This window comes from Haematobia irritans, chromosome 4 (assembly GCF_050003625.1).
Source record: "Haematobia irritans isolate KBUSLIRL chromosome 4, ASM5000362v1, whole genome shotgun sequence".
In the NCBI taxonomy this organism is placed as follows: Eukaryota; Metazoa; Arthropoda; class Insecta; order Diptera; family Muscidae; genus Haematobia; species Haematobia irritans.
The window spans coordinates 64252235-64266703 of NC_134400.1; the positions used below are offsets into that span (position 1 = coordinate 64252235).

The 14469-nt window shown below is 31.5% G+C and overlaps 1 protein-coding gene and 2 long non-coding RNA genes across 3 annotated transcripts in view; all 3 read left to right on the top strand.

The window, feature by feature from the left end:
• Positions 1-3259: 3259 nt before the first annotated feature.
• LOC142236449 (uncharacterized) lies at positions 3260-3768 on the top strand. Its single transcript, XR_012722038.1, has 2 exons — positions 3260-3518; positions 3586-3768. It is a non-coding gene; the product is annotated as an uncharacterized LOC142236449 (long non-coding RNA).
• A 1042-nt stretch (positions 3769-4810) lies between these two features.
• Positions 4811-14469, top strand: part of SH3PX1 (sorting nexin 33-like protein SH3PX1) — a 51196-nt gene continuing 41537 nt past the window's right edge. The window contains exon 1 of the mRNA XM_075303798.1: positions 4811-5638. Within this exon, the coding sequence (XP_075159913.1) occupies positions 4910-5638 (729 nt within the window). The 5' untranslated portion in view covers positions 4811-4909. The remainder of the gene's footprint in view (positions 5639-14469) is intronic.
• Positions 5694-6424, top strand: LOC142233027 (uncharacterized). Its single transcript, XR_012721290.1, has 2 exons — positions 5694-5895; positions 5969-6424. It is a non-coding gene; the product is annotated as an uncharacterized LOC142233027 (long non-coding RNA).

A 14469-nucleotide genomic window follows, 5' to 3' on the forward strand; every position in this document is an offset into this window, starting at 1 on the left:
CAGCCATGGGATTCACTATCAAATTGATATGGTGTTAAGGTTGGTATTAAGTTTATCCGCTAAAATCGTCATTTTTTCAGTAAAAAAAGGCACAAAATTATACACATTTGTTGCAGATTTCTTTATAACTTGATGGGGAATAGCCCAAAGCAAATTTTCACAAAGTTTTATTCCTTAAAATGGATTATTAAAGAAAAGTAATCGTGAAAAAAATGACATTTTTAGCGGCTAATGCTTAGTACTAATATCTTCATCTATCTCCGTATATAGGATCTCAAACCCAGGGATGTTACCTTGTTTATGCGAAATAATATGCCTGCCTATTTTTTCGTGCGAAAAATCCAGGGTTGTATAAATATGTGCTTTAAAATGCTTAAAACAAAGATTTCGCATTTATTCCGCGCTAACATTTTTTATATGGAGTATAACAGTTTTTCGTGCGAAAACGTGATCTTCGTACTAGGCTTAAACTCGAACTTAATACCCACCTTTAAAGCTGAGTACTATGTTCCGTTTTCATGCTGAAAAGCAGCTTGTTTTCACGGTTACCTTTTTGAATTAACTAATTTAGAAATATAAAATTTTTTGCAATCAATTCCTTGGATCTTTTCCATCCATTATTCGGCAAGACTCGATCAAAATATAATCGTCTTCATAAATATATTTGTTCATTTTTTCACTAAAGGCCGGTATGCACCTCTAGCGAAATTTTCGGTAGCAAAAATTTATTTAAGTCTACAACAAAAAAACAGGGCTGTGTACACAAATTTTAAACCAGCTAATCGCTTTTAAAAATTGTTAATATATGTTCCAAATATTTCTTAAATAAATTGTTTATTATTTACAGACCTTTTAAAACTTTTACGCACACAATGATTGTAATAAATTAAATGTCTGCTGCCAAAATATGCTTTTGACAATCCTGTTATTTTCATTAGAGGTGCGTACCAGCTTACGAAATTGAACGCTACCGAAAATTTCGTTAGCATAAATAGCAAAGCATTTCTTATGGGAATGAAATTTTTCGCTAGATGTGCATACCGGCCTTAAAGTGAACACTAAATGTAAGTACTATGTTCGCTTTTCGCGTTGAAATTTTCGTGGTTACCTTATTAAAACAGTTCAATATAAAGCAGATAAATTAACTCAATTGATGCGCTGTTTCTTGTTTCCCTAGATTTCGACAAGACTTTACAGGAATAAGTTTGTTTTCATTTATGATTTTGATTATTTGAGGAAAAGTAATCGCGAAAATAAAGTGGTTTTCAACTCGAAAACCGAACATAGTACCAACCTTAAAGGTGAGTACTATGTTCGGTTTTTTCACCAAAACACTAAATTAAAAGTACAAAAATATTTATGAAGACTATTATATTTTTATCAAGTCTTATCAAATAATGGATGGAAAAGATCCAATGAATTGGTTGATAATCATTTTATATTTCTAAATTATTTAATTAAGAAAAGTAACCGTGAAAAAAAGCTGGTTTTCAGCTTGAAAACTGAACATAGTACTCAGCTTAAAGGTGGTAAAGTTCGAGTTTAGCCGCTAAAGCTGAGTACTATGTTCAGTTTTCAAGCTGAAAACCAGCTTTTTTCACGGTTACTTTTCTTAATTAATTAATTTAGAAATATAAAATGATTATCAATCAATTCATTGGATCTTTTCCATCCATTATTTGATAAGACTTGATAAAAATATAATAGTCTTCATAAATATTTTTGTACTTTTAATTTAGTGTTTTGGTGAAAAAACCGAACATAGTACTCACCTTTAAGGTGAGTACTATGTTCGGTGTGTACTATGTTCCTTTTTCGAGTTGAAAACCACTTTATTTTCGCGATTACTTTTCCTTAAATAATCAAAATTATAAATTAAAACAAACTTATTCCTGTAAAGTCTTGCCAAAATCTAGAGGAACAAGAAACTGTGCATAAATTGAGTTAATTTATCTGATTTATATTGAACTGTTTTAATAAAGTAACCGCGAAAATTTCAACGCGAAAAGCGGACATAGTACTTACCTTAAGGTGAGTATTAAGTTCGAGTTTAGCCGCTAAAAACGTAATTTTCACGATTACTTTTCTTTAATAATCCATTTTAAGGAATACAAACTTTGTGAAAATTTGCTTTGGGCTTTTCCCCATCAAGTTATAATAAAATTTGCAACAGATACGTATAATTTCATGCATTTTTCTTACTGATTTAGTTTTCACTTTAGCGATTTTAGCGGTTAAACTCGAACTTAATACTCACCTTAAAGGTGAGTATTAAGTTCGAGTTTAAGCCTAGTACTACGATCGCGGAATAAATGCGAAATCTTTGTTTTGAATATTTTCAAACACATACAATCCTCTATTTTTCACACGAAAAAATAGGCCGGTATATTATTTCGCAAAAATAAGTTAACATCCCTGGGTTTGAGACCCTATTTACGGAGATAGATGAAGATATTCGTTTTCGCAGAAACGAACTTAGTACTAAGCATTAGCCGCTAAAATCGCCATTTTTCACGATTACTTTTCTATACTAATATTTTTTAAGGAATACAAAATTTGTGAAAACTTGCTTTGGGCTATTCCCCATCAAGTTATAATAAAATCTGCAAGAAATATGTATAATTGTACGCCTTTTTTACTCATTTAGTTTTCACTTTAGTGAAAAAAGTCGAACTTAATACCCACCTTAAACTCGAACTTAGTACCCACCTTTAAGGTGGGTATTAAGTTCGAGTTTAAGGTGAGTATTAAGTTCGAGTTTAGCCGCTAATTTTCACTAAAGGTGAGTACTATGTTCGGTTTTTACACCAAAGCACTAAATTTAAAGTACAAAAATATTTATGAAGACTATTATATTTTTATCAAGTCTTATCAAATAATGGATGGAAAAGATCCAATGAATTGATTGATAATCATTTTATATATCTAAATTAAATAATTAAGAAAAGTAACCGTGAAAAAAGCTGGTTTTCAGCTTGAAAACTGAACATAGTACTCAGCTTAAAGTGAAAACTAAATCAGTAAAAAAAGACATAAATTTATACATATTTGTTGCAGATTTTATTATAACTTGATGAGGAATTGCCCAAAGCAAGTTTTCACAAAGTTTGTATTCTTTTGTTGCAGATTTTATTATAACTTGATGAGGAATTGCCCAAAGCAAGTTTTCACAAAGTTTGTATTCCTTAAAAAACATTAGTAAAGTAATCGTGAAAAAGTGGCGATTTTAGCGGCTAAACTAAATATGGTAACTTCCCTGCCAGCATTTCAAAGTTCCATTTCATCTTCATCGCTACCACAGACTCGTAAATGTCACTACAACCATCCTACTGTGATGGGGGGCAGCATATCATAAAGTACAAAATGTACTTCATACATGTATTTTGCCATCACTACTTTTACAAAAGCCATTTTATTTTTTGTGAAACGCCAAGCGCAACCAGCTTGTTATATTTTATTTAAATAAAAACGAAAATAAAGTTCTGAAAACATAGATTTTACGCTTAAAATTGTGAAAGGTATATTGGTGAACAATTTTTGATTTTCCAAATGGAATAAAGTGATTGTTTTTCAAATATTTTACAGACACGCTGCCTCCATCGAATAAAAACACTGGCTGATAGACGCTGCAACATGTAACTCGCTACTTGTAACTCTACATCATCATTAATGCAAAAAATTATGTTAAATGTGATGTGATAGTGGTATAAATGTTATATTTTTAAGAATTTGTAAATGATTAATCAAATTAATAAATATCTAAACAAACGTGTTTTACACGACCACAATGATTCTTTTACCACTATCTTAAAATGTGCTTTTTCTGATTGTTTGGAGGGTCTCTTATTGGCGTCGTTCTAAATTGATCTATAAAGGCACCTAATAATTGCACTCATGCGAAACCTTTTTGTAGTAACTTGGCGTGGTACAACTTCTCAATAGTGACGGCGCTTTTCCGACGAGTTTTTGATATCGTATATGATTGTTTTCGACGTACTGGGGATTCTCAGAAGCGCCCCCAAATTCAAAAAATGTTGGCAGGGTTAATACCCACCTTTAAGGTGAGTATTAAGTTCGAGTTTAAGGTGAGTACTATGTTCGGTTTTTTCACCAAAACACCAAAGTACAAATATATTTATGAAGACGATTATATTTTGATCGAGTCTTGCCAAATAATGGATGGAAAAGATCCAAGGAATTGATTGCAAATTATTTTATATTTCTAAATTAGTTAATTAAAAAAAGTAACCGTGAAAACAAGTTGGTTTTCAGCTTGAAAACTGAACATAGTACTCAGCTTTAGCCGCTAAAATCGCTAAAGTGAAAACTAAATCAGTAAGAAAAATGCATGAAATTACACATATTTGTTTCAAATTTTATTATAACATGATGGGGAAAAGCCCAAAGCAAATTTTCACAAAGTTTGTATTCCTTAAAATGGATTATTAAAGAAAAGTAATCGTGAAAAAATGACGTTTTTAGCGGCTAAACTCGAACTTAAACCTACCTTTAGCCGCTAAAATCTTCATTTTTTCAAGATTACTTTTCTTTAATAATCCATTTTAAAGAATACAAACTTTGTGAAAATTTGCTCTGGGATATTCCCCATCAAGTTATAATAAAATTTGCAACAAATTTGTATAATATTATGCCTTTTTCTTACTGATTTAGTTTTACCTATGAAAAATGCTCATCCTTGTGTTTGTTGGGATCAGACAAGTTTAGCTGTTTTAATGCCGCTACCGTTAGACAAGTGTATATGATCACTTCCATGTTTTTATCAGGTTTCATTGATATATGGTAACTCTGTCGTAAAGTAATTAATCATTCGTTTAAACCATTTGCACTATTTTCAAGTTTCTTTGTGCATAATACTGGTAGTTTATTGTCTGTGAATTATTGTAAGGAAATGACATCACATGTACGTGCATTATATGAATTTTCTGGAGAACCTGGAACGTCTGAAATTTCGATAGCTGTGGGCGATATTTTGGAAGTAATTCGAACTGATGTCGGTGAAGGATGGTGGGAAGGTAAAAACTCAAGAGGTGATGTAGGTTTGTTTCCAGCGGCCTATGTGGAAGTTATGCCAATGGGCATAAATGACATAAAACAGCGGCAACAGATCCAAGTTTCACAAAATGCTGTAGCATTCGAAAGTAACACGAACGCATCCAGATATGACTCAATGACTGATGACTTTAATGATGGCGATGACTGGGAAGATGATTGGGATGACGATACTTATTCAGAAATTGGACCAAGTAACAATAGTTCGAAGACAAATGAGAAGCATATTCAGCACTCGTCAAGTAATTACGATAAAAATTTGCCTCCAACGCCCTCCGAGGACGTTCTTCAATCGACTTTCTTGCCAGGAAATAACAATACAGCAACACTTAAGAAGTCGGGCATGTTTGGGAAGAGTTCGGATTCGTTCATCCTTGGCCTTGGAAACAAAGATAAGCTACCAGAGAATGAATTAATTCACATAGTGCCTTGTGAGAACTTTTACCAGTGGCAACCGAATTATCAATCTTATTCTGTTGTTGTCGCCAGTCCTAAGAAAGAAACTAAATTTAAAGGCATGAAGACATTTATAGCTTACCAGTTGACTCCAAGTTTCAACAATATATCAGTAAGTATAACTTAAAATATAAATCAAACATTGATAAAAAAATAGAATAAAATTAAGCCATTAAAATTTTCGAGAGACAATGTACACTCATCGAAAAAATTATAACAAAAAGCAGCTGCTGTCGTGTTTCCTACAGACCGACGAAAAAACGTAAAGACAGTGAAATTTAAAAGATCACCTTTTTGCCCTGTGATATGTCGTATACTTCTTAACCCTTTGTTGCATTTAATTTAATTTGAGCAAGTATAATTTTTTGGGTATGTATAAATTGTTCCATATGGAGGTATGATACTGAAAACCTTTTTTCGTTCAATTCTGATATGTATATAGCATATACGCAAATTCATGCAGATAATCAATGATGCTCACGATGTTATATCACACGCAGAGAAAGAATATGCTTAGTTTAGGTATTGTGGCAGCCCTTTATACAAGACTCAGTCTAAGTGAACTTCTTCCTTATCAATGATTGCTGTCCGTCTCTATGTTTTGTACGATGACAAGGGACCTACTTTTTATAGCCGATTCCAAACGGCGTTTCACATTACCATGAAGGAATATAATCACATCAAACATGTTTCAAGAGCAGTTGAAGCGTTTGAAAAATTCCTAAACACATAAGTCAATTTTTTGCGAAAATTGATTTATACAAAGGATATAAGATCATGGTGTAGATCACCAAAACATACATTTAATAAATATTAAGAATTTGTAACGTAACCATTATAAGGTAATGCATATTAAAAAATAGATAAAAAAAAGATTTTCACCATAACACTTCAATAATATGTTGTGGCATTAACTCAATTTTAAATTTTCAAAATCTCGAATACAAAACTACGGTTAGTAGATAATAACTTAATAAGAAATGTTTCCAGACCGTAACACACATAAGCCTACCAAAACCCATAAGCATGCTTTCTTCGCCCGGCTCTAGAATACCGATTCCCCTATAGTATAATTTGAAATGCATTTGTTTCTACTACCCTCAATAGTGTTGCCCGAGAGGCAAATTGCTGTTGGATAAACAAAAATTCTATTTATATGGACAATATAGCTGGGAAATCGTATGGCGTTTTTCTTTTATGTATTGAAATAACTCTATGGCGTCCTCCATGTAATCATAGGCACTACGGCATGCTGTACCCAATATGAAAGCAGATATTTATTTATTTATTTATATATTTACAATCATAATGAATTATGAAAATAAACAGGTAATATAGGTGCTAACAACATAGGTTTTCGACCTGAATTATGTATAAGTTCGGAGATATTATGTAGATATTACGTTATTTTAGAAGAGAGAAGTTTAAATGAGATGATAGATGTTACAATGTTTTAGAAGGGTAAGTAAGTTTTCAATGTTTTTAGAAGTGATTGTACATAGGAGTTGAGGACGAACTTTGCCGCCGAATAGTATTTGCTCTGCTTCATTAATAGAGGAACAGTAGAAAATAATATGGTTGATATCAATTGGTTCGTTATGACATAGATGACATGTTTCAGACATTGATTGTTCGAAAATATGTTGATGAGTGATTAGAGTGTGTCCCAATCTTAATCTGATGTATTTCTGTAGATGAATTCTGAAAACGCCCTCGGGGAAAACGGGCGTAGATTTATTTGGATTTATATATTTGTAATAGTGTTGATAATTATCCCATGAAACCATTTCCGATTGCTTCAGATAATCTCTTTCTGTTTTTTTAATGTCTTTGATATTGAAGATGTTGTATCGAAAAACTGGTGCATAGGATGTAAATTTTGCGGCTTCATCAGCAATGGAGTTTCCATGTATTCCTATATGACCGGGAACCCACATAATTTTAAATTTTGTATGGTATTTGATGAGAATATCTCTGATTTTATAGATGATGAAGCACTTATTCTTGACATTCCTTATACCGGTTACGGCCGATTTAGAATCTGTACATAGTAAGAATTTGCCACGACAGTTTTTGTACTTGTTGAGAGCCCAATATATTGCGGCTGATTCAGCCGCAAAAGTATTAGAATTCTCATCAAGAATAGCAAGGAAATCGATATCTAGGTTTTGGTTTACTACGGCTAGAGAGGTGGAAGAAGTTGTTTTAGAACCGTCGGTGAATATAAAGTTCCATTTTTTGTTTCTGTAGGAAGACGATATTTCGTGGAAGATGGACAAAAATTTTTGGTTTGGAGTGTATTGTTTAGAGAGCTCCATTACGTCATCGACGAAACTGCTAGTTTTTAAATTCCAGGGAGGTTCTAATGGGTAATAAGCACACACAAAAAAAAAATTTTTCTGATTCAATCACGAAATTAATTGATCCAATTAATTTTTTAATTGAAATGTCTTCAATCACGAAAATGATAGTATCAATCACAGTTTTAATTGGACATAGAAAAAATTCTTGATTAAAAAATTAATTGATTTCATTACCAAATTTCAATTAATTTTTTAATTGATTCAATTAAAAATTTAATTGATGTTGATTGCAAAACTCAATTAATTTATTAATTAAATAATGTAACAGTTTTCAATTACATTCTGAATTGGCTTAGAATTTTTATTTGGATTAAAAATTTATTATTTAAAAAAAAATTTTAATTAAAAATGTAAAAAAATGTTCATCACTTTTTTAACTGACTTAATCTTCCGAATTTGATTAAAAGTTAATTGTATCAATTAACTTTTTAATTAAAAATTTTAAAATTTTCAATCATTGACTTAATTAACTTAATGTTTCTATCTTGATTAAAAAGTTAATTGTACCAATTAATTTATTAATTGAAAAAAATTTCAACATCAATTAACTATTTAATTGGAAATATTTTGGTGATATTTTTTTCTGTGCAGGTAGCGGTTTTGGATCTATGCCCATTTCAATTGCAAGTTTTGAGGCTAGATATAATGATGAAGGAAATTTTAGTGTTGTTAAAGTGTGAATATTCGATATCCGTTTGATAAGGTGTTGTTCCGCAGGGAATTTGTTATTAATGATTAAATTGGTCATTAGGCTTTTAAATCTGTGTTGCAAAGACATTAAGCCAGCTTCAGCAAGTAAATTTTGTGTAGGGGTACATCTCATTGCACCCAGGGCTATTCTTATTGAAGAATAATATGTCGAAAATAATTTTTTTAGTTGTGTCTTTGAGGTTTTTCCGTATATTACCAGACCATAGTCTATTTTTGATAATATAAGGCTCCGAGCAGTATTAAGTATTATGTTAGGGTGAGCATTACTCCTTTTTGATGTAAGACATTTTAAGATGTTGATGCGGGATTGTAGTGATATTTTTAATTGGTCGATATGAGAGGACCATAAATGGTTTTGGTTAAATATTACTCCAAGAATCTTTAGCTTGTCTACTGTTTCTATTTCATTGCCAAGAATGAAAAAGTTTTCCCTGTGACAATTGTGTTTTTTACATATGTGTAAGCACTTGGTTTTGGCAAAAGAAATTCTGCTACCTATTGTATCACAATTATTTATGGATCGGAAAAGGTCTTCGATCTCATCTTGAATATTATAATTTGCCCGGTGTTTAGCCATGATATATAAATCATCGGCGTAGATAACATGCTTGAAGAATTGGTGTTCTGCTATAATTCGATTGAGTTTGTCTGTTGCAATTTGAAACAATACTACCGATAACGGCGATCCTTGAGGAATTCCATTATTGAGAGGTTTATTTTTTATTTTATTTTATTTTATTTATTTATTTCATAAAGAGTCAAGTCGCTAGACCATATATATATTTATTCAGTCTTTGGATAATTCACAATATAATCCTTACAGACTCGCTAATTTCTAATTTGTATATATACTTCTAAAATGTTCTACTTAAAAATGTACTAATTTCTAAAATAAAATACATCCAGAATTTGATCAAAATCTTTTAAAGGAACGGATAGATCAATATTACAATTTAAATTTATTGAATTAAATTCTCTCAAAGCTCTTGTAATAGGCTCATTGCAAGCATAATTATTCCTATGCATAGGTACATGAAAGTATTGGAAAAATCTTAAACTCCTAGCAGGAACATTGAAGCCAATTTCACGAAGCAAAGGCGGGCAATCAATATAACCATTAATTAACTTATACAAAAATAATAACGAATCTTTCTTTCTCCTATTGGCCAAAGTCTCCAAATGTATGAGCCTACATCTGGATTCATACTCAGGAAGAGGTTCAGTAAAACGAAGACTTATTAGTGCAAATTTTATGAATTTCTTTTGCAATCTCTCAACTCTATCAGAAATACCAACAGTATACGGGTTCCAGACCATTGACGCATATTCCAACTTTGATCTGACAAACGAAGTATATAAAATCTTGCGGGTATATGGACTGATGAAATCCTTACTATTCCTTTTAATAAATGCAAAAGTAGAATATGCCTTAGGCAAGATATAATCAATATGGGATTTTAAATTTAGCTTACTATCAAAGTAAACACCTAGATCTAAGATCCTATCAATCACTTTCAAAGACTGATCATGAATGCAATAATTCGAAGAAACGCGCATATTACCCCGACAATAAGGAAGAAAATAACACTTCTCAATATTCAACGGCAAATGATTCTCACTACACCAAACAGCAAGCCTATTCAAGTCATCCTGAAGCAGTAACGTGTCCTCTAAACATGATACATTCAAAAATATCTTAATATCATCTGCGTAGATCAAATACTTAGCAAAACGAAAACATTTACCTATGTCATTAATAAATAAAATAAAAAGTAAAGGCCCTAAAATACTACCTTGGGGAACACCCGAAGTAGCAACATATAAATAAGAGCTTACTCCATTGAATGATACATAACATCGCCTTCCATTCAAATATGACTTAAACCACCTTACAATCAATGGATGAAAACCAAACTTTGCTAATTTCAATAACAGAAGTTCATGGCATACTTTATCAAACGCCTTACAAAAGTCCAAGTATAATGCATCCACCTGGTAACCATCCTCAAAGTACGAAATACAAGTTCTCGTAAACGAAACTAGATTAGTTACAGTCGAGCGATTCGTCATGAAACCATGCTGAGCAACGCTAATGTACGGATTAATAAAATGATATATATGATCGTGAATAACATATTCAAATAATTTTGAAATATTCGACAATTTAGAAATAGGTCTATAATTACAAACATTATTCCTATGTCCCGACTTATAAATAGGTGTAATAGAAGTTAACTTCCAACAATCCAAAAACAATCCACACTCCAAAGAGAAATTAAGCATAAGCATTAGCGGAAAGCAAACAGTGGAACCAACACACTTCAGAAAGTGTGCTGCAATACCATCAGCATCAGACTTCCTAGAGTCTTTCAATTTCTCCAACGAAGATAAAATATCAAGCTCTGATACTTTAAAGAAATTAATATTACTCAAGGTATCAACATTATCAATACTACAATAGGAATTCAAACTACTAGTATGGAAATTTGACTTTAAAAAATCAGCAAAAAGATTAACCTGTTCACTGGACAGATTAGCTCTCCTATCTCCTAGAAACATAACCGATGGATAATCACTATTGGATTTCTTCGACTTAATGTAATGCCAAAAAGCCTTAGGATTAGAACCAATTCTGTTCTCAAAATCCAAAATATACTGACGGTATAGAAATTTATTTAGAAAAGCGAACTCTCTTGAATAATATTCAAACATTCGTTTACTTTCGGCCGAATTAGAAGAAATGAATCTTTCTATATTTATTTCTCAGATTTCTAAGCTTCTTTAATCCTGGTGTATACCACGGGTGTCTCGGCGAAATTGGCTTCATCTTAGGAATATTATTGCTACAAATTGTGTGCATTACATCCAGAAATATATTATAACATTCATGCAGTAATCTATCTTTAAACATAGCTATCCAATCAATATCAGCAATTAACTTATTGATTAAAATAAAATCACATCTATTGAAATCATAGTTAATCATATCATGGCATCGAACAGATTCGAAAACAAGGAAATCTAACTTTAATATTAATGGTACATGATGCATTCCCTTAGGACTAAATGGGTTGAGACATTCCTCAATAGAAAAATTTAAATTCTTAGAAATAAAGACTAAATCTAAGATTTTAAGAAGACTATTATTATAACAATTGATTTGTTCCAAATCAAGATTATACATAGCATCTATAAAGTTAATCTCATGCTCAGCATTAACATTAGTAGCATAAAGAACTTTAGATTCATCCAAAACTGACCAGACTAATTTATTTAAATTAAAATCGCCCAGAATTACACAACCATCCATATCATTCTTTGGAACTATCTCATTAATATTACACAAATGCGAATCATACAAATTACAATCACTGTTAGGCGGAATATATGACGCAAATATAAAGAAAGCGCCATTCAAACCATCAACGCGTACACATAATTGATCCAAAATAGTATCATTATTAGGAAGGTCTACTAGAACAGACTTAAACCTTTTAGAAATCGCAATTAAAACACCTCCCCCACGCGTAAAACCAGTTCTGGATGCATCACGATCCTTACGGAAAATACTATAGAGATTTAAATCAAAAAATTCACCATCACTGAAGTCAGAGTTGAGCCACGTTTCAACCAATACAAAAACGTTATAAGATGATTGCGATGAGAACATAATACAAGAATCAGCTTTCGTTCGCATTCCAGATACATTTTGAAAATAAATGCTAATTGAGTTAGAGTAAGTATTTACTTTGCTAGATTTATGTTTGGGACATTTTGAAAAAAATCAAATGGTCTAATTCGTACATTTGCTGGCCATAACGCAGGTTCTTTAATACTCTCATAATATTCCGGGGAAATACCAAGTTTAAAATTAATACTCCTCAATTCAGAAACATTTACGTCTTTTTTAACTAATTTGTAGCAAGCAATATGAGAGACTTCAATCTTAAGATTCTTCTGCACATAATTAATAATATCTTGCTCAGTAGTCGATGACTTAAAAGATGATAAATGGACCCATTTTTTACGTACGATAACTTGTAAATCGCTACTATCACGCTCACCAATTACAGCATTGTTAACACGCTTTTTATTACGATTTGGATTTGTCCATTTGTCAACTTGATTATCTGTAGGATTTAATGTTGCTGATGAATATGTAGCTATGTTATCTACATCATCTCTTGATACTTGGATAGCAGTGGGTTTACCAACGCGAGAGGTGGAAGGCAAAGAGTTATTAGATAAATGAGTAGCATTCAAAACCAAACGATTCTCTTTAGCAGGCATCACAACAGCATCATCAACAGCAGCAGCAGCATCAACGAAAACTTCGTTCTCATTAACGTGAGAATTCTGTACACTAACAATTCCATCATTCAACTCAAGTGTATTCGAAGAGATATATGATTGCATTTGGACAACGGTCTCAGAAGCATCCACACACGACGATGTAGTCAAACCAGTGTTTGGACAGACATGAGATGTATTACTTGCATTATTAGCGTTTTTATATACATTAGAACTTATGAGAGAGCCAATTATGCTCTTGAGCTCTCTAATCTCAGCCGAAAGTAAAGACACAGCATTAACAATATCAGAAGCAGCAACAATGCATCCATTACAATTAAAAACGACATTTTTTAGCTTTTTAGTTGCATCTAGTGCAGAACAATCTTCCACGTCAGAGCAAAAATAATGATATTTTAATTTACAAATATTACATGTAACGAATTTTTTTAGATTGTAGCGAATTAATGCACTTAGCGCAGAGAGATTTTGGCGGCACCGTTGACATAATGCACGTCAATAGAGAACAACAGTCAGAGACAAACTGACCCAAAAACTACACAATTCTTTGAATAATTGACTTAATTTATAACATTAATTAGAATAAAAAATATAATAAAAAGAATCACCGGCTACTCTATAGTCTCGATTAATTGATATTACAAACAAATTTACTAAAATAATAGAATATAAATAGAATTACAATGATATAAAAAAGTAATAAAATAATGACAATAATAACCATTCAACATTACCTAGCTTATAGTCTAGAAATGAGAATATAGGACTAAATGATTATAAATTTGTGTAAATGAGCATTAAATAAATAATAGGAAAACTAATACTGAGAAATTACTTACAAAAATGTATAATACAGAAAAGAACTAAAGAATTATAGAATTATATCTACTTCATATTAGAGTTCATCATTGTCTATTAGTAAAAATAGGCACGAGAACCAGTTCATATTTTGGTTCATTTATTAATATAATTATTTATATATTTTTTTTTAATTATTCTATATATCTTTTTTATGTAGGAATTTGTTAAAACACCAGGGAATCATTAATCATTACTTATATTATAGTGAGCCATCAATTTCTGACGAAAAGAACGTTTAGTACATTCAAAACTTCTTAAAGGAAGAGGCAAGACATTGTATAGTCGGGCAGCCCTAACGTGGAATGATCGCTCTAATATAAAAGTTAACTTTGGGATAAACATCTGAGGATTCCTAGAAGATCTTGTAAACTTAAATAAATCAATCAAAAATGTAGGAGTTCTAGCTCTATATGCGGTATAGAAATGCATAAGGACGCGAATCTTTATAAAATCAAAAAAGGTACACCCCAAAAAGTCCATTACATATGGGGTTACATGTTGTCGTACATGTAGCAGTACCATAGGAACCCCAGAGTACACCTCCAAACAATATAAGAAAATTGGCATAATTAGCGCATGAACTATTCTTTTTCTCATTTCCAATGGAATACATAACTCTAAATTATACAATTTCCTTAAAATAAAATTTACCTTGGTATTAATAGAATTTATATGTAATTCAAAACTCAATTCATAA